Source organism: Aspergillus flavus, chromosome 2 (genome assembly GCF_009017415.1).
Source record: "Aspergillus flavus chromosome 2, complete sequence".
NCBI lineage: Eukaryota > Fungi > Ascomycota > Eurotiomycetes > Eurotiales > Aspergillaceae > Aspergillus > Aspergillus flavus.
In genome coordinates this window covers 1,302,456-1,321,938 of record NC_092409.1, presented here as the reverse complement: position 1 = coordinate 1,321,938, position 19,483 = coordinate 1,302,456, and the positions used below count along the sequence as shown (strand labels likewise).

Below are 19,483 nucleotides of genomic sequence, written 5' to 3'. Positions count from 1 at the left end.
AAGAAAAAGAGAGCAAAAAAAGAACAAAAAGCCACCAAAGCATCCTATAGAGAGCACCAACATAAAGGTACATAATTGTATGAGCATAAATAAAGTATATCATCTCCCACCAATGCCAAGAACCCTGACGTTACCTCCCTCTTCCTCTACTACTTTTTCTTTCCGCCGACAAGCTTTCCCCATTACCTCTCCCATTTCCCAACCACCACATACCTCAATACACCCAAAGAATGACCAGAGACTAAATGAGAATATCCTAATTCCAATAACCCTACCCGGTTACATTCCTTTCCTTTTCAATCTTACTCCCAGGTAGCCAAGCTACCTGTACGGATAACTTCAACCTCTTATCTCCCTCGATAACACGACCGACCAAGAAGAATTCCAAAGATGAACAACGAACAATTCCGCCGTCTCCTCGTCAACAACAATACCAATAACTCGACCCAGAAAGCCGGATCGAGTATATCTCCATCCCAAAATGCGTCTCGTGGTGGAGGCGCAACGCCTGCCTTGCTTGGGTCGCGGATGCGCTCGAGCATTCCTATGACGCCGTATGTATTTCCCATTATACACTTCCTAAAAAAGACACAGAAAGAAAAAAAAGAAAAGGAAATGAAAGAAGAAGAAGAAGAAATAACTAATGATATGATCCGACCAGTCGCTCAGTAACAGGCGTCGACTTCGCGCGCCAACTAGCCGAATACCGACGCGACGGACAACCACCCACGAAACGATTCCGGTCATCTGCTGCGCCGAAGGGCACGAAGTTACCAGCGGGGTATCAGGATCGAGCGGCGCGACTACGGGAGACAGGGAAAGATGAAGCGGACGGGGATGATCTTGAGAAGCGGATTAAGGCGTTGGAGGAGATGGTGAAGCTGGGGCAGATTGATCGGGAGACGTTTGAGAAGTTGCAGGTGGAGTTGGGGGTGGGTGGCGATTTGAACAGTACGCATATGGTTAAGGGGTTGGATTGGGAGTTGTTGAGGAGGGTGAGGGCTGGGGAGGATGTGGAGAAGAAAGAGGAGAAGGAGGAGGCTGTGGAGGAGACGGTAGGGGATGTGGATGAGGAGTTTGAGAAGTTGGAGGAGCGGACGGGGGAGGAGTTGCCTTCTGCCCCCAGGGAGAAGGAGAAGAAGAAGGGAATTATGGCGCCGCCGCCGGGGAAGAAGTCGAGGGATGAGATTTTGAAGCAGTTGAAGGCTAGTCGCGCTGCGGCTGCGGCTGCGGCTGCTGAGCAGCAGGCGGCGGAGCCGGCATTGGGGTCGAAGTTTAAGAGGATTGGGGATTCAAAGGTGGAGAAGAAGAGGTGGGTTGAGCAGGATGAAAATGGGCGGCGCAAGGAGATTCTGCAGATTACGGATGCGGAGGGTAAGACGAAGAGGAAGGTGAGATGGTTGGATAAGCCGGGTGAAACGAATGCTGGAGGTCTCTTGGTTCCGGATAAGGATGCGAAGCCACTGGGTATGGAGGTGCCGGCTGAGGTTGCGGCTAAGGCGTCTGCTCCGTCGGAGGATGAGGATGAGGATATTTTTGCTGGCGTGGGTGACGATTATAACCCTCTTGGTGATATCGGGAGTGGTGATTCCTCGGACTCCGAGGAGGATGGTGAAGTCGGAGAGAAGCCAGCCCGCACCACCGAAACAGCGCCGAAGGAGACGCCGAAGCCTTCGGGTGAAGCACCAGCTAAACCGCGCAACTACTTCTCGACTTCTACGACGGAGACTACTGAAGAAGATCGTTCGAACCCTCTGACCAAAGATCCCACCCTGCTCGCTGCCCTCAAACGGGCTGCTGCCTTGCGGCGAGCCGAGCCTTCCGCGGAGGACGAGGCTGGCGAGGAAGAAGACGCCGACACGGAAACACTACTTCGGAGGAAGAAATTCCTCGAAGAAGCCCGCCGTCGCGAGCAGCTGGATGCCATGGATATGGATCTTGGATTCGGAAGCAGTCGTGTTGAGGACGACGAAGACGACGAGGTGATACTGGAGGAGCGTGGGGGCAAGAAGAGAAAACGTGGGCCCAAGAAGAAGAAGGGAGATAAGGACAGTGTCTCCGATGTGATGCGTGTTCTTGAGGGAAGGAAGAAAGATTGAGTGCGATGTTTTATTCTATGCATTTTATGAGTTGTGATACCACTGTTTTGGATCTATGCATATGTTCGACATTTCCTTCTTTTCTTTTCTTGGTGTGTCTCTTTTCCTACACGTCTTGTGTCCATCCTGGCTCTAGGACGTACACTCTCTTTAACTATGGTTGGCAATCAGCCAGAGTAGAGGTTGAAAAACACGAAGGCAGCTTTACTTTGTGTGGAAGTCTGGCTCTTTCCTTATGTACAGACAATCCCTCTCAATACCTCCGACCAACATCCTCACCCTCTAATACCCCCATAATTCTCTGCATTCCCCTGCCCGCCAAAAACCTCACACCGTTTCGAAGCTCTCCTCCACCCCAAACCCCTAATCAAGACCATAGTTATGCGAAGCACCCGTTGCCCTGCCTCCTCCGACTACCTGGTAGAATCTACACAAGTTCGTAAACAAGAACAGTCAGATATAGATGGTTCAACGTACCCTTGCACCACAAGGTCTTATAGCCAGACCAGCAGCCTGCACCATAGGTGTCATAACACTGCTGACTGATGCCCCCCTCGTCTTTCTCAAGCAATTCTTTGGCGCTCAGATTATCAGTTGCTCGAACCAAGAATCGCCCATCTCCACGAGGAGTGTTGCGATCCGAAGTACTTGCACCACAGAATGGAGCTTCCCCTTCCCATATACAATCATTCCGGACGTCGTTCAGCGTACACCCCTCAGCGGCTGCATAGCTAACGAGAGAGAAAGAAACGAGAAGAGCTTTTAAGTGCATGTTTGGACTGGGTGAGAAGATGTGGGGCAGAAAGTAGCTTGAAGTATGTAGAGAGCAAAAGAATGATGAAGATGAGGATGAAGGACGGAACTCCTGGAAGGGGAACTTGAAATGCCTTTATATAGGGCAGAACTGGGACCGAAAGCGAGCCTTCGACAATCCGATATTCAATAGTAGCTTCTTTCGGTCCCTTGGCGACATGATTTGAGCGGGACTTCTGACTATCCGAATACCTGTCTTCTGGGTGAGAGCAACAGCAGAGTCGATCTGATATCATATCAGGTATATAATGTGATCTACTTGCGTAGTATGAGCTGAGGTCACTCACATACATGGTACTACTGTGTTATCCCCATGGAGCGGGTGTGCTTGGCCAGTTCTCCACCTAGTGTTCTGTCTGTCTTATCCAATGAGGAATTCTGAAGAGATTCGACAAGTATGGATTCAAAGCGTCTAATAAGGTAATGAATATTCGAAACAGTGTAGCTCATCTCATATGACTTGCTAGGATCTCCGGTCACCTGGGAATCGATTCCCCCTTCCGATAGATCCAAGTACTTAGTATTGAGATCCATCCATTGACATTCAGGTGGGCTGGAGGATCTCAGCGAGGGTGTTATGTGGCTGTTGACATTGCACATGCATAGTCATTGCATAAATTGGATTGTTTCTTGTTTCCCATGATTCATGAACAATGGAAAGAAGAACTATTGATGTTTTATTGCATAGACCCACAAGGTGCGGAGAACAGCTCAGCCAGCCATGAAGGTTGAGACCCGGACCTGAGATTGAGAGATACAAGAGCCTTTGCCTATCACTTTCTTCAAGACCTGTAATAGTTAAATTGTTATCCCACTGCTTACCTCCATCATATGTCTATCATATTGCCAACCCCAGCAAATCCTAGATAGAACAGTCAGTGAATGATCCGCGACGAGTCCAAGGGTAGAAAAGAGCGGAACAAGACGGCTTCTTTCTGCTTTAATAAAGCGATTCGCCTCTCTGTAATGGAATTCTTGGAAGAAATGATTTGAACATGATGTACCTTAGTGAAAGTCAGGTCAACCCTCGATCACAGTACCTTGGGAAAGAGATAGTAGATTTCACGACGTAGCTATATAAGGTGAGACCGTAGGGTCTGATCATAGGGACTTTTTGGCCTAGTAAAAAACGTGCCTGTCCGGACACGCGCTTTCACCGTGATCCTCTATTTAGGGGTTTAAGAGAAGTGGGGTGATTATCGTCGGTTATTCTTGATCAACTGCTTTCGAAGATTCTTTATTGATGTTAGATGATGAGTCTTGAATTTTCTCGTATAAAATTAAATATCAAATATATTATGGACAGTCTCTGGGAGTGTAAAGCTGTTATTATATTACCGGGTAGTTTGATAGGATTGAGGAGAGGATAAGAGAAGTAGAGTTTCGATATCCCGAGAGTTTTCCTCACAAAACATTTAATCTTATTATCAGTACAGTCAATCTACTTTGTGAATTCTACCGAAGGCTCGGCCGGGGACATTTCGACCGGGGATATAATACAGTTTGTTTCTACTCCATATTTAACAGTAAAAGCTCTACAGTATTGTATATATCGAGAATAATCTAATAAATCTCTCATGGGTTTGAAGAATTGTCTTGTTAGATAGAACCATGTCTGATACACGAGAAATATGTACAGGCCATATTTATCAATCAAGTACCATATCGTATATATCAGAACAACCTCGTACGGAGTACAGAGGGCATACAAGAGCACAAAGAATCCACAGTGCGGACCTCACCGATATACGGATGGTATGGTCGCCACCACATCGATGCTCGGCTATATTCCGCCCAGCAAGAGACGATGCTAGCGGTAGGCTATACTCAGCCTCCCCTCACTAAACTACATTAGCACGAAGTCTAGAGAAACTGTGTTCGGGGCATGTATCCGGGGCGGCATGAACCATAATTGGCCAGATGAGAGAAGGCCTCGTGTACCTTGCAGGAAGCGATCAAGTTCAATTCAAGTATCGCATCGTAGCACCATGGCCGAGGGCTTACTCAGCCCTGTGTGACGGAACTTTTCCCCTCAGGATGGATTGCAATACCAATCATCAAGTGGTACTGCCCTACCCGAGACTCTGACAGGCATGACTCTGTCAGTGATTGAAATGCCGACTGGTCAACCGTCTGCGACAGAGAATTAATCTCCGCACGGACGGAAGAATGTCAATGGTTGACGTGGGAGTCAGTCCACGCAAGGATGTATGACGAAGGAGTAAGAGACGCCTCGGGGAACATTCCTCGTCTGCTTCTCAACTCACTAGTCCAAGAGGAAAGGCCGTTCGACAAGAAATCTCTGAAGGTTCTCGCCACTGGCCAGAGCATGTGCGTCTCCATATGTGGATTCACTGGAAGCGCCATGGTGGGTGGTGACGGTTGTCATTGGCATAGATTGACTTTGGGCGGCCAGGTTAGACGTGGGCCCCGAGAATCCAACCAAGAAAGACCGACACCGAGGGCCACCGAATTGATAGGCTGGGCCAAGGTTATGGTTGACAGCCGCTAAAAAGGAAGACCCTCAAGGGGGGCGTTTGATCCATGGCACCCGAGGAGAAGAAGAAAGAACGAGAAGTTCCGACGATGGAACTGACAGCAGAAACAACATCGATGCCTAAACATAGGGGCTATATAGACCGTCTTTGGCTTCCTATGAGACCAAAAATAGGAGCGGCAAGCGATCAATATATTGAGAAGGCTTGTGGCTTGAGGCACACGTCACCTGTGACGAGGGAGTTCGTTCGCTTTTGTTTCAGATGTGGTGGCCGAACGGGCGCTAGAAAACGATGATTGGATTTAAGTCCCGTTAGGCTTGATGCTTAACTCGGGCCCGGTGGCCGATCTGAACAGAGATCTCGAGGTACCTGTACATACGTTCTTTGCTGACAGACAGAGAATATCCCGAGTTTTGAATCATACCTTTCTACTCTGCAGGAAATCTCAATATTGACACATCCAACCCTGAGAATCTGATGTGTAAACAATACGAGGGACCGGAAAAGCCGTCATGAAGATTACCCGATGGACAAGGTCTGGACTGCCAATGGATCCTCGGTGGAGTGGACTTGACTAGTGTAGCGCCTCTTTAGTCTCCTGCATGGTCCATGTACATCTCAGTACAATCACTTCCTCTCCCACACCGACAATGTGTGTTCGTACCTGCATGTCAGGTCGAGTCGCGGTACTTTTGACTGGCTGTCGACCTTCCGACTGTCCGACGGAGGTCCCCGATCAAGGAGAGGAGGAAAGGAAGGAAGATGAAAGATAATACATTGAAGATTTTATTCCTAAGGGTATATGCCGATGTGACCAGTATCATGACACCGACAAAAGCAACCCCTGGTACTACTGATTAATGCATGTAATTAACATGGTGTCCGAAGGTCTGCCCTAAAGCTCTCATTCGGTGCCACTGGCGACGCATCCGTGGTTCCGACAGGAGCTGCCACTCAGGCACAGGAACAGAAATCCATGGGAAAATGAATAAATAATAATAATGCCAATCATTCTCCAAGACTGCCATGAGAAAATAGTCCCATTCCAAACCCAACTAGAGATAAACGAGTATAGTTCAAAAATCAAAACAAAAGTCGAGGATACTTTTTCCACCAGACAACCAAACTAGGGCATGAGGGGAGGGGAAGCCCTATATAACCCTTTTAACTTCCTCCCCCTCACCTCCTACTTTTCCTTCTCCCTCCTTCCTCTGTACCTCATTCTCTCATTCTCTCCTTCCCACATTCATTATCTGGTATTGTCCTGTGCCGTGCACGGTCAATCAGTCATTCCTTTGAGAAAGTACCGCCTGACCACCATCAAGCGCCACTGTCTTTTTATTTACCCGACCTTCTTTATCTAGAGAACCGGTCTTCTCTTGTTTGCACAAAGTTTGAGGAAATACAGAAGAAAAAAAGTCCCATCACAATGGTCTCCTTCACCAAGCTCATCGCCGCCGGCCTCCTCGCCTCCGTCGCCGTGGCCGTCCCCCACGGCCACCAGCACTCCCATGTGCACGTCACGAAGCGCTCCTCCAGCAAGCGTGGTGCCGCCTACAACGACGCCTCGACCGTCGAGACCCTCAGCAGCAACGGCGCCATCTCCTGGGCCTACGACTGGAACATGATCGCCTCCGGCAGCCTGCCCTCCGGCGTCGAGTTCGTGCCCATGCTCTGGGGCCGCAAGATGTTCGGCGACTGGTTCACCACCATCCAGACCGTGCTCAGCAGCGCCAGCGGCTCCAGCTACATCTTGGGCTTCAACGAGCCCGACGCCAGCTCCCAAGCCGCCATGACCCCCTCCGAAGCCGCCTCGTCCTACTCCACCTACATCACGCCCTACAGCGGCAAGGCCAAGCTGGTCACGCCCGCCGTGACCAACGGCGGCGGCGACAACGAGGGTCTCGGCTGGATGCGCCAGTTCCTCGACGCCTGCACCGACTGCGGCATGAGCGTGCTCGCCGTGCACTGGTACGGCGCCTCTGCCGACGAATTCAAGACCTTCGTCCAGGAGGCCCAGGAGCTCGCGTCCAAGTACAACCTCGAGGAAACCTGGGTGACGGAGTTCGCCCTCAGCAGCGCCATGACCGCCGGCTCGGGCACCCAGGAATCCACCGATTTCTTGAACGAGGTTATCCCCTGGCTCGACTCGCAGAGCGGCATCGGTCGCTATGCCTACTACATGTGTGCCGATGGCTTCCTGCTCGAGGGCAGCGACCTGAGTGCCAGTGGAAAGGCCTACACCTACCAATCCTGATGGGCAAATTCCCCTTCGGTAAATATTTCACAATCAAAAAAACAATCAAAAAAATACGGATTAGAAAATTAGGCAAGGAAAGGGATCGGTGTTACATTTTTTGGGCCAGGATTGGCAAGGGTTTATTCAGTTGGTTTAACTTGGGTCAGTCACCTTTATTCCATGGAATCCCGGTGTAAGTAGGAGTTCTCCCTCAGTTCGGAAATGAAGTGGACCAAACAATCCAAAAACAACTTTTCAATAAATACAGTAAATTCTAGACCTTGTCTCAGACTGTAGTCACTAGCTGCAGTTCCCTAAACCAACATTTAAAACCATCACCCAGGATACCAACAAAATACAATAAAAAAAAGTAATAAAACTCCAAACCCCCAAACGCCAATCCCAATTTCCAATCCAAAGAAATGTAATTAACAATTCCATCCCAAAAACAACCCTCAAGTGTCCGTGTCTCGAACTCCCCACTTCGACCCATGGTTGTCTTATCCGAGATGCAAGCGCATTGGTCCACGCACACAAGTCAAACCAGGGATTTGTTGAGATCTGTGACAAACAAAGACGGATTGGGAAGGGGGGCCGTCGATTAGGAGGGGTTTTGTCTTGTTTTTTCTTTGCTTTGCTTTTGGGTTCTGTTATTAATAGATTTGGGATTTGGTTTGTGGTGTTTTTTGGGAAATTGTGAGTTAGGGTTGTGATTTAGGGTGATGGGTATGTAAGGTTGTGAAGTTTGTGTGGGTGTCTGCTATGTCTATGTTGGGCATCGTCGTGGGTTATATTATTAGATTCCTAGGGTGTCGGAGAGAATGAGACATTGTATACACTTGGGAAATATATTGAGTTCTATATGACTTGTTATACTTTAATTATTGAGAAATAGACGCCAAGATGGTCGGTGTCATACCTGATCAAGTACCGAGGTATTGGTAGAATGCAATGAAAATTCGCATTGAATACACTTATCTTGTTGAGGTAATTGACTTTAGTCCTTGATTATACCCTGGATAAAGATTCCCTAGACTTAGGATGCCATATATTCAATATGATGCCGGATAAAATGCGCGATCGATGTCGTGCTTAGGGCTCAGGATACTTTGTACTGTCAACTGCAGAGAAGGACCACATTCCACGATCGGAGGAATGGAATGCTCGATATGAATATAATCTTAAGTCAACTTTAATCTACTTATACCTTAACCTAGTCTGGACATAGTATTCCCTAGTCCGTCATATCCCCTCTGTGAATATTAGCAGGGGAATGGGGTATGCAGGTTACATTCTCTATTTGCTTATACCATCACTATATCTCAAACTAGCGTGAATGGCACGGTAAATTCCCACCTTCAGAGATCTATATGAAGGACTATCTTTTGTCTGGTATCTACCTTCCAACAGCCTTCGAGCTAGAAAGAGACTTATCTCGTCTCTGGGTTATTAATCTAGCACCTCTCAAGCTAGAAAGAGATCTATCCCGTCTTTCGATCAGCGGCATCAACTATCCCAAATCCTACAGACACAACATGAATCGCTAATTTGATAAGTGGTATTGCCTTCTAAAGATAATCAAATTAGCAGGTGCATCACAATGACTGAGCAGCTTTTGCCCAGCGGCCCAACATTAGTTAGGTCGTATCTCAGAGCAATTACCTATCTTAAAGCCCATGCATGTATAATCCTAATACATATCCGGGCATGTTCCCGACGCGAAAGCAATAAATGTGTCATTTGCAGAGTTCCGCAAACAAACGCAGGCCGTTGGCAAATGTACCCTACAATAGCAAGGGAAAGCAGAAAGCCTTGCAAGAATGAACGCCAAAGAGTCAAAGCTGCTCAAACCATATCGGGCCAAACTCTGGGACGAGTGCTTGAAACATGAAACCCGAACGGAAGCAAATGCATTTGCCTTGAACAGACTTGAGACATGTTTTAGCCGACAAGGCCTAGGATGCTGAAATGGGGCAACTCCTCAGCCTAGGTTACAATTATAACTGCGAGGTAATTCGTTATACCCATCCATTATCCGCACCTGAAACTCAGTCAAGAGGGTTTAAACTCAACGTCTCGCTTCACGAGAAAATTATATTGCGAGTTTACATTTACTCGGCCCAGAAGCTATAGCCGCGTATGGTTGGGAGCAGATAACCTCTGTTTAACACGCGCACCCGTCGATACTCGAAATCATATCGTGAGCTTGTGTATCTCTGCTCCCTTGCAAGGAAATTCTTCGTGGTTCTCAATGTGGGACAATTCGGTTGGTCAACGAGGATCTAGGAGATACTGTCGTGCTACTGTCAGATTCTTTAATAGCTGGTGTTCAACAATGTTGACTTTCATGTTGAATATCCACAATGGACAGAATACAAATACCTAAAAAAGCACACCTACAGCCAAAAACACAAAATTACTACACGGCCTGTTAAGAGGCGAAGTAGAATCCATCGCGAGAGTCTGGGAATTATATTCGTCAACATTGTCAAAGTACTGTGAAGCATTTTCAAAATCGAAATTGTTGTCGCCAGCGTCCCTGATACCGAGATTACGATCATAGGACAGTTCCCTCATCGACTCGATGAATAGCAGCAAGAATGGGAAGACTTAGTCCGAGCTACAAACAGACATGGTAACTTGCCCCCTGCTCGTGGCGGTTTTCAGCAAAGGCCTTGAAACCCACAAGGACAATTCCAGTTCCCTGGACCAAAGAAGTAAAGTCTGATTTCAGCATATTCTTTTGCCTTATGTATTGATTCAATGTCTCTGACATTGAGGTGGACATCAGGTTTTATGCACCTAGCCAGCATGGAATTATTCCGAACAATTAGTATATCGTGTACGGCTCTCATACGATTGACGTATCATCCTTTGGGTGCTACAAGCTAGAGCCTTGTTTCTGGTTGATTAGCCCAATGAATTGGTGGCAGATTCACGATTAGGAGCATGTTGATGACTGACTGCTTTTATAATCGACACCCCACTAACATTCGGGGTTAGATTGGACCTTAACGGTGTATGAGAAAACATACGGGCGTACTCCATGGAACGAAATGTACCTGCACCCAAAAACAATCCATGAGTCTGATCTTGTGACCATCTTCAACCCATTCCCGCAGGGGGTTTTATTCTTCGGTTCATCTTTATATGTTTGAACCCCTTCGTCCGAGTTATGGCTACGTCAGAGTCCATACAGATGCCAATGATTATGAGCAGGTTGACCGTCCACTGGCTGAGCTTCACAACAAGCTATGGTGATGGTTCGTCTATCACTCCGACTCGTCGCTCGTCCCTCCTGCGTTCCCAGTTTGATTGCATGGAGGAGGATGAGGAAGTATATATATTGGAGTTCACCACGAGTGTTAAGCTGAAGACAGCACATGCGATGACAAACCAATGAAGGCTAACAGCTTTCTCATTGCCATCTTCCCAGTTCTCCAGGAGATATGGCTAACACTGATGCTTGGGTGTATCACTTCCACAACAGGCGGGAGTGCTCGGGAAATCTTGGGTCTTTGGATGATAGATCATCGGAATCGCACTTTTATGGACATCCGCGCATATCATATACATACAATCGTCACCATCGTTCACTCAGGGTAAGTCCATTCTGGCGCTGAATTGATTTACAGTCATTACCGCATTTGAGTCTCCGGAGCAACAGGACAGCTGTACGAGCTGGATTAAACCCAAGGGCAGAAGCTCTCCTTGACTGTTACCGGGTACCATATTATGCTGGATATATAGACTAACAAGTCCAGTGGAATCGAAAGACCAACAGAGACCCACATCCTCCATGGCGGTGTCGTCGTTCCACCGCGAAGGAGGAAGATATTGAAATGGGGGAAGCCATCGAGGTGGAAAATGATATTGTCATGAAGGACGTTCGCTAGTGGCGATTCGGATTGTATGGATGAGCTCAATTGAAATAAACCACAAGGCCCCAGTACTTCGACGACTTCTGGGACGCCACCAGAGCTGGCAATGCGCAGCAACACGCGCTGGATTAGTCACTATGGCCCTTCGAGGCTGCCACGACCTATAGCTAGGCTCACAAATTACCCAGAAACAATTTCTTTTACCCCTACAATCTGCCGTCGGCTGTCCGCGTTTCCAGAACTAGCTCGCTATTCTCACAAGGAAACCAGTGGATGGTTATTAGGCTATATATCTCACACACTGGTTTACTATCCTTGGAGCCGATGATCTTAACGATCTAGGCATTATGACCAATGGCAGTATTGAAAACGAAGCACTTGCAAGGGTGAGGATCAACCTCATCCTACAAACCATTCTATAGGAACGGAGGCCACTTGCACACCCCCCACCAAATGGACCCAAAGAATGGGCTTAGGGTTCGAAACCTCACTGACGACACTATTCACGTCTAAATAGCCATACACCGGGGCACAATCACTACATACCATAAACAGGGTCGACATAGTGTCCTTTTCTTCTCTTCTGCGTTTTCCAGGGCTAGTATGGTGGATGACTCTGAGGGCCTTCTTCGAAGAAGTCCCTAAAGATCAAGATCATGGGAAATCCAAACAATCTACGAGCAGAAAACTACACAGTCGCTTAACTAGAGGACCTATTCAGTGATGCTTAAAGAACCATACCGAAGGCAGTTACTACGCAACCGAGTAAAGGGCTTCAAACCGTTGATTTTAACATTCTACTGTTTGAGGATCAGACGCCCAGAATGCAAAGCAATTTGCTTATATTATTTGTGCGATATAGGGGAAATACAATCAGGCGTCTAATGAATCAGCTATACGATATGCTAATAAGGCTGAAAAAGCATTTCATATGCAAGACCTTTATTCTCAGGCCTTGTTTATGAAGTACAGAATCGACGGGATACTCGATAACGAATTATTCAACAGGGATGATGTTTAATTATAGTCAAAGGGCTCTAATATAGTCGATTCTATTCAAGGCAAGGAGACGGACTCGGACTAGGTCATCATGTCGCCCGTACTTACTGATAGGAACTTTCTGCTGTGGCTCCTTTACATATTTTCGATTCTATGCTGCGTCAACTTCTTTTGTCTTATCATTCTATTTGCTCTCTGATATGTTTATTACTGAACTCGTCCTGCTCCTGGAGCCGCCGGTGGTGGTGGAAAACTTGCAGTAGACATGGTTACGGAAGCCGGAGGAACTCCCCTCTTGGTGATACCATGATCGAGCTTAACAAAGTGATCGGGGACTCATTTCAGGTCATTGTGGATGGCTCGACAGGGAGTGGGAACTACTACCAGGCGTGGCCATTCTTGATAGACAGCAGAGACCTGCAGAGAAGGGGATACGCGAGGACAAACCTTGTGTGGGCAAGTGGATCGTGGAACTATTGCCAAATGGAAAGTGGTCCTAAACGTCCACGACCCCAAAGCATACGGCTAGCCACCGAAGAACACACGATTATCTGACTGATTTCTGTGGAAAGTACGACTACACTACAGATGAGGATGATGAACAGACCATTGTAAATGCTCGCGATGCTCCGGTAACTCTAGGACGAATATCAACCTAAACCATGTTGCAGTGGGCGACGAGAAGGGGGCGGGGAGAACACGGGGGTTATACAGCAAGGCCTTAACTAATGATATAGAGGGTGTGCGCCTTGGTAAGGTATCGACTGACATTTGCTAGCCACTACGAACATGACCGTTACTACCACTATTACAGTGGTCAAGATTGAGAACTTGGAGTAAGTTCAGTCTGGTGCTGAATTGATTTACGGTTAAATATTGATATGGGCTTCGCCAATTTCAAGGCGACTAGCGGCACAGGGTTACCATCATGTCTGGCTGTACAACCAAGAGCAGAAGATTATCCCGGACCATTGTGTGCGCCAGCGTTGGACGATGTGGGTGGTGCAATGTCTGGACCGAGGGGAAGGATATGAAATATAGGCAGTCACCGAGCAACACCTGGTGGAGCAGTTGCTGGTCTCCCTGTATAGTCAAGAAACAGGTATCACCGACTTTGAAGCAGTACCATGACACCCACGGTTATTTCGCAAAAGCGATCGCACTAGATCGGCTAATAGGGAATGTGTACTGGCCGACACTAGTTGGGCAAGGATGTCCCCGATATGGTACTCAGCATATCAAGAAAATGTGTCCTCGTCCATCAGGGTATCCGCGAAGATACTGCGCTCATAAGCTACGGGGATTAGGGCTTCCATCCTTTGAAAAGGCAAAGTTCATACAATCGTCATACTTTGCTTACAGTATTCTGGCTCTTTACGCGGGATTTCGATCAAGAGAAGCTCGTGTTCCTTACAGAAAATATACCGGCTGAATTACTTATGGGCACGCCATTATCTCTATTTGACTTTCTGAGCACTATTTTAATCCAAAGAGGTCTAAAGACACTGCGTTTACGTCTACTGCTGAAAAGAAAAGCCAGTTTTGGGCCTGTCCGAGTAAGTACTTTCAAAGTATCGACCCTTATGACTATGGCCAGAAACAACCTCCCGCTCTTTTGGAGTACGCATTTGAACATGCGAGACTCCTAGTTGGGCCAGTGATGAGGATGCAAGAACGGCTACCGGATAGCCAGACCTATGTGTGTTCTCACCGAATTAGTTAGAGAACTGAAAGCAGAAGGTATGAAAAGAAAATGTCATGATGCTGGCTGAAGGACTCCACGGCCAGTTCGGAAAATTCAAGTTTGTTTTCAAAGCAACCCAGACTGTGAATCAGTCTCTTTCCAAAACTTCTTAGAATTTGCCTACCTATATCGAGGGCATCTATCCAAGAAACCCCTTTTTCATGGCCCTTATTAGAGCTACAAAGCGTTTTACTAAGGAAAGATGTCTACATTTATTATAAGCAGAGATACTAGCAATATGGCATCGATACTATGTCAGCCAAACCGTCTCTACAGAGGAAGGTGATCACCCAATAATCTCAACCGACATATTGCCAATAAACACATTGAAAATAACCGGAACCACAGGGGCCAGAAAGAAGAACCGTCTTTTGGATGAAATTTATAAAGGAAATGGGGGACAATATGTTCTAGTAACAAATATCCGCTGAGACGAGATCCATCCGTCTCAAATTCCCTGGTTCACACGACCCTGTTGCCCTCCCTGTCCCTCCTACTTTGCGGACATACTTTTCAATACATGTCCCGTCTAGCCTGGGGCAACATGACTTCGATAGTCGAGCTAAGAGAAGCGGAACCCAACCTCTATAAAAAATCAGCATATCCGTATCCAATTCCTGAAATAACTGCTCGCGATGGTTTTAGCTTTGCGTGTGAGGGATATTGCTCTGATGTTGTACTGGTTATTGGCAAGAAGTAGGATATAGCAGATACCTCTTTTATTAGTCGCAAGGCCTTTCTAAAGAAGTATATATTACCTCTACTTACCCTTATAATTAGTGCTAGGCGGGAAGCACCCTCCGAAGTTGGAAGCTGCACGGGAAATGGTGTCGACAGTATCTCTGGAAATATCATCGACGAATTATCACCTGCTCAACAAAGAACGCTTCACGCTTTCCGCCAAACGAGGGAGCCAGATATGTGTATCAACGCCACACTCAACGAGCTCATGCCTACGCTTCGCCCGTTGTCAGTTGGATCCCGGGCTTACACGATCTCGACACAGGCGTTTTACCTGACGACTACTGGACTTTAGTTGACACGATTTGGGGTCCGATCCTGACCGGCAACTGGCCTCCACGTAACACCAAGTTGTCTGATAGCTGGTGCGTCCTCGCCATCATTGGTTTGCCTGTGACTGGGTCTCGCTGATGGGAACTGAGAGTTATCAAAGCAAATCATCTCTGATAGATCGGGAGTTTTTATCATTGTTATGGAAGGCGACTTTCCGGAGGCAACAGATATAACTGTTATACACTACCGGGGGCAGATCTGATTTTGGATGATTGAGGAATGAGTAGCATGAAAATAGGTAGCAGCTGGTACGTATGCACTGGGTATATTGTCTATGGTATATCACACCGCAGCCACATTAAAATCGGAGATTAAGCTCCTACCCTGCAAAGAAGAGAACATCCTCCGGGCTCACGAAACAAACATACCAAGAGACTTATTAAGGAAAAAAATCTGTAATGTCGATGAGACAGAAGACATTGATATCGCGCTATACAGGTGTGGCCACCGACGATTCTTTCCTGGTGATGCAACGGTCTGGGCACTGGCTCAACCACTCACTCACAATAATATGCATATGTCACACTTAGCAGCTGCCATGGTCGCGATCATTCTTGGAGTTGGAGAACTTCTAGATTGAACAACCGCGAAGGAACACCCTACAACTACTGCGCCCATTCTTGGAAAACGCAGCACAATTCGAAAGTATTGGAGCCTGGCATCCGTGGCGTTCGTCTTATTGGGAGATTAGTATCATTTCTCACTATACCATTCTCCAGCGAAACTGCCAGTCAGCTCAACCAATGGCTGATCCAGACGAAGGGTATGTTCATAGATGGCGAAAGTCCCCGGCTGACTGGCCCGCGCGATTGTCCAACACACCCTTAGTTAATGGTTGTGAATGAAACACATTGCGAAATCCTAAAGATGGCAATCTGTCCGATTTATATCCGCTCTTTACTCACAGTTACTTTTACAATACAATACTTGGCAAGACCTTTATATTGGTTTCCGATGCCAAAAGCTTTCTACCAATGGTTGGTTAAACGAGAACACCGAATCGTTTGGCAGTCATATCACACAGAGGTCAAGAAACCTAACTGGTTTAAATTCGCAATAACTTGTATACTTGCTGCCATGTCAAGCGACGCCAAAGCGAGCAGTGCAAGATACGGGGGTTTATTAATGAGCACACTGATAGCAACCTTCGAGCGGCATATACCTACACACTGAGAACGCTATGGCAAACTCAGTGCATAATTCAAGAGTAGTTCTCTTCAGGAGTCTGAGAGGCTGAGAGGCGCACATATCATCCCGTTCTCGTATGTGTCATGGGACAAGTCAGGGATAGTATGTCCTCGGTGGATGGACATTCATATACTAAATTGCACAGTTCACACCGCAGGCAAAGTACCTTTCAGTTACTAGTTGTATTGCTTTGTTGTTACTCGTTTGGTTTATCTTCATTTTTATTTCTCTTTTGTAAGATTGATAGGATTATCTTGGTTACTGGCATTCACATGCAACGATAACCTTATGTCGACTGTTAATATTGTGTACAATCAATTCAAACTCCAGTCGTCAAAGTTACGATTCATTCCCAAACCACACCACCTTCTCCTTCCTAACCAGTTAGAGATATCACCTTGTTCAGTTGACTGCGTATAGTGCTACGCCACAGCCGCCCAATGCTGTGCAGTGTAAAGCCTCGTGGATCCTACCCCACCGACACCCGTACCAGGATCAAGATGATTAGATGGCGCACTTCCAGTCTGTTCCCATTCGTCAGTATTTCGGTGCTGGCTTGGCGAGGTAAAGCATTATGAATGGTCATCGATGTTTAATAATGAGGCCAGTGCGCTTTTATGTCGCCGTCCGAAAGGGGTATGATCCCCCCGCCAACAGAGGAAAACATTTCATTCGTGATCTCGACGTTCGCCTCCGGATCTGAGTCGCAAACATGTAGAACTCTCTTGAGGATACCGGCATGAATCCTAGGCACTCCACCATCGTAGAGGGGGTGACGCATGGCTCGCCGGTGAATCCCTAAGCTTTACGTCTTGTTTTATGCCGTGGACAGGTGCCTATACTAGTCTGCTTTAGTTGTCGCAAAGTAACCTGTAAGCTACGTTATCAATCAACGTCGATGGTCGAGGACACGGCGCTTCTGGTTGAAAACAGAAGGGTATGTGTTAGCCCTAAACCGCCAAGGTGGCTGAACGGGACTAGTGAGTCGCAACAATCTGTTGAAGTCCAGACGGGGACCCTCGTTCCTTGACCAGGAAGGTTGCTAAAGCGACGGTGGTCAAACCTATCGGCGATGTGAACCATTGACAAATACGGGGATATCTTAGGGCTTACCAGAAGGCCTTGGGAGGGGCGATCCGTGGTCGCCGAGAAGGTAGCATATCCATCAAACATCGGACATAGGTGGAGGACTGTGCATGTCATATTGATCATCTTCCTAAGAACGCATGGACCAAATGAAGCCCACTATAACACGGCTATAGGCTCCTGATTGTGCATCGGTGGGCCTATCAGATAGAAAACGACTAGGTAACAGATACGAGGGAGGGGCGACACTCGTATCCAATGTATCGGTGATTGGGCCTGGTTGAGAGAACCGTCGCGGAACCGGTTCGATAGAATGCAGGGGTAAACATGATATGACTCGCCAAGGTGGGGAGCATTGATTGGGGATATAATTAACCATTGATGGGAGACAATTGTACAACGTCTGGGCATGTGCAGGCCATTCGACCTATGAGGATGAATTCAGTTCCCGTGTATTGAGATTTCACGAGGTCGGGTTCATTTGCATTCTTTGGTGAAAAGCAGACATGCGCTATAAAGCTTGGTCGGAGGCCTCAACACCAATCAGATCGCTCCCTCTTTCACACGGTTGGTATGCAAGTGGCTCGATTCGGCAGTGAGACCGTAAGGCATATTGCGAGAAATAAATGTCAGCCCAGCCGAACTCGGTCTCCGTTCCAACTGTCATTGCAAAAGATGAAACTCGTAACCTGGATGATTAGTTGCCCTGTGCGCGCCCACTCAACCCACTTTTTCTCCAATCATGACCTCTGGCGATCGGATAGCTTGGCCTCGAGGGACGGAGTGTCCCGTTGCTGGCGTAGTCTACGAGCTATAACTTAACTTTCTCCCTAGTTCGTTAGGTACCTAGGGTCAGGTAAAAGGTGGAGTAAGGAAAATTATCCTGACACCCCGAGGTTCCGGGTAAACGGGACATCTTCTCTCCTTTGAATGCGACCGTCTCCTCTTTAGAAAAAGTGAAGGTCTTTTTAACAGGCCCAGTGGTATAATCCGGTATGATATGATACAGGACTTTCAAGCCCAGAGACAATCACATTGTTCGTCCATTTTGAGACCTAATGAGAGAGTCGGACGCAGTCGTCGATTAGGCCTCAATGACGTAAGGGTACGTATGATAGGAGAGGAACAACCCTGGAACCTCCCCATGGATCTGAATGGACACCTATGAATATTGACGTGCATAAGGGAAGGCCAAAGATGTCCTTCCATGTCAGGAAGGTCTCCCCATGCATCTTGACACCTATCCGTCGTGGATCCATGTCTTCCCATACTCTTTTTCTTTCACTCCCGCCCGGCTGGCTTTCCCTTCCGATCAGATTTAGGGTTTCACGAATAGGAAAAAGGAAATGCGATCAATAGGCTGCGCTGCGGATTATATCAGCTCTTCATGAATCAACTTGACACCTATCTTTCGTGGACCGAAACCCCCCTCAACTGCCTAAAACAGAAATGAATAAGGCCCCCCTTGTCATCATTCGGTCGTGGCTGGAGAGGGGGAAAGGTCGCTCTAATTTAGCTGCGCCGCGTGGGATGGGTCAGACTGCGACACACATCATGCAGATCATGGGTAGCTAGCTCTCTTTTCATTTCATTGTAAGTTTCGATGGATTTCCAATGGCCTGGAGAAGGAGGAAACTTAGTCGGACTAAACCAAGTAAACTCTAGTCCGACATTACCAGATTCGGCTTCTGGTAGATGCACTAAATTCCCCGCGCCGCTGGCCCTCCAGGTATGGAAGTAGTCTGGGACCTTGGAAACGAGGTGCAGCCACAGCACCATACGATGTGCGGACCCAGGGTTGTGTAGATAAGTGTCGGTCTGAGGGTACTACCTACTCAGATATCAGGCGTGAGGTGTTGGAA

The 19,483-nt window shown here is 47.4% G+C and overlaps 5 protein-coding genes across 5 annotated transcripts; 4 read left to right on the top strand and 1 right to left on the bottom strand.

Annotated features, from left to right (window-relative positions):
• Positions 1 to 390: 390 nt before the first annotated feature.
• On the top strand, positions 391 to 2,099 carry F9C07_9854 (uncharacterized protein; the record flags this gene model as incomplete). Its single annotated transcript, XM_041289323.1, has 2 exons — positions 391 to 554; positions 662 to 2,099. The coding sequence occupies 2 exons, from the start codon at positions 391 to 393 to the stop codon at positions 2,097 to 2,099; spliced, it is 1,602 nt and encodes a 533-aa protein (XP_041142289.1).
• A 253-nt stretch (positions 2,100 to 2,352) lies between these two features.
• On the bottom strand, positions 2,353 to 2,871 carry F9C07_2099353 (uncharacterized protein; the record flags this gene model as incomplete). Its single annotated transcript, XM_071508902.1, has 2 exons — positions 2,353 to 2,462; positions 2,577 to 2,871. The coding sequence occupies 2 exons, from the start codon at positions 2,869 to 2,871 to the stop codon at positions 2,353 to 2,355; spliced, it is 405 nt and encodes a 134-aa protein (XP_071363606.1).
• A 3,968-nt stretch (positions 2,872 to 6,839) lies between these two features.
• On the top strand, positions 6,840 to 7,667 carry F9C07_9853 (uncharacterized protein; the record flags this gene model as incomplete). Its single annotated transcript, XM_041284561.1, has 1 exon — positions 6,840 to 7,667. One exon carries the CDS (start codon positions 6,840 to 6,842, stop codon positions 7,665 to 7,667), a length of 828 nt encoding a protein of 275 aa, XP_041142288.1.
• Positions 7,668 to 8,600: 933 nt separating this feature from the next.
• Positions 8,601 to 9,196, top strand: F9C07_9852 (uncharacterized protein; the record flags this gene model as incomplete). The annotated part of the gene is made up of 2 exons (XM_071511951.1): positions 8,601 to 8,636; positions 8,981 to 9,196. 2 exons carry the CDS (start codon positions 8,601 to 8,603, stop codon positions 9,194 to 9,196), a joined length of 252 nt encoding a protein of 83 aa, XP_071363605.1.
• A 5,621-nt stretch (positions 9,197 to 14,817) lies between these two features.
• F9C07_2099350 (uncharacterized protein) lies at positions 14,818 to 15,309 on the top strand (the record flags this gene model as incomplete). Its single annotated transcript, XM_071508901.1, has 2 exons — positions 14,818 to 14,969; positions 15,054 to 15,309. The coding sequence occupies 2 exons, from the start codon at positions 14,818 to 14,820 to the stop codon at positions 15,307 to 15,309; spliced, it is 408 nt and encodes a 135-aa protein (XP_071363604.1).
• Between the last annotated feature and the right edge of the window lie 4,174 nt (positions 15,310 to 19,483).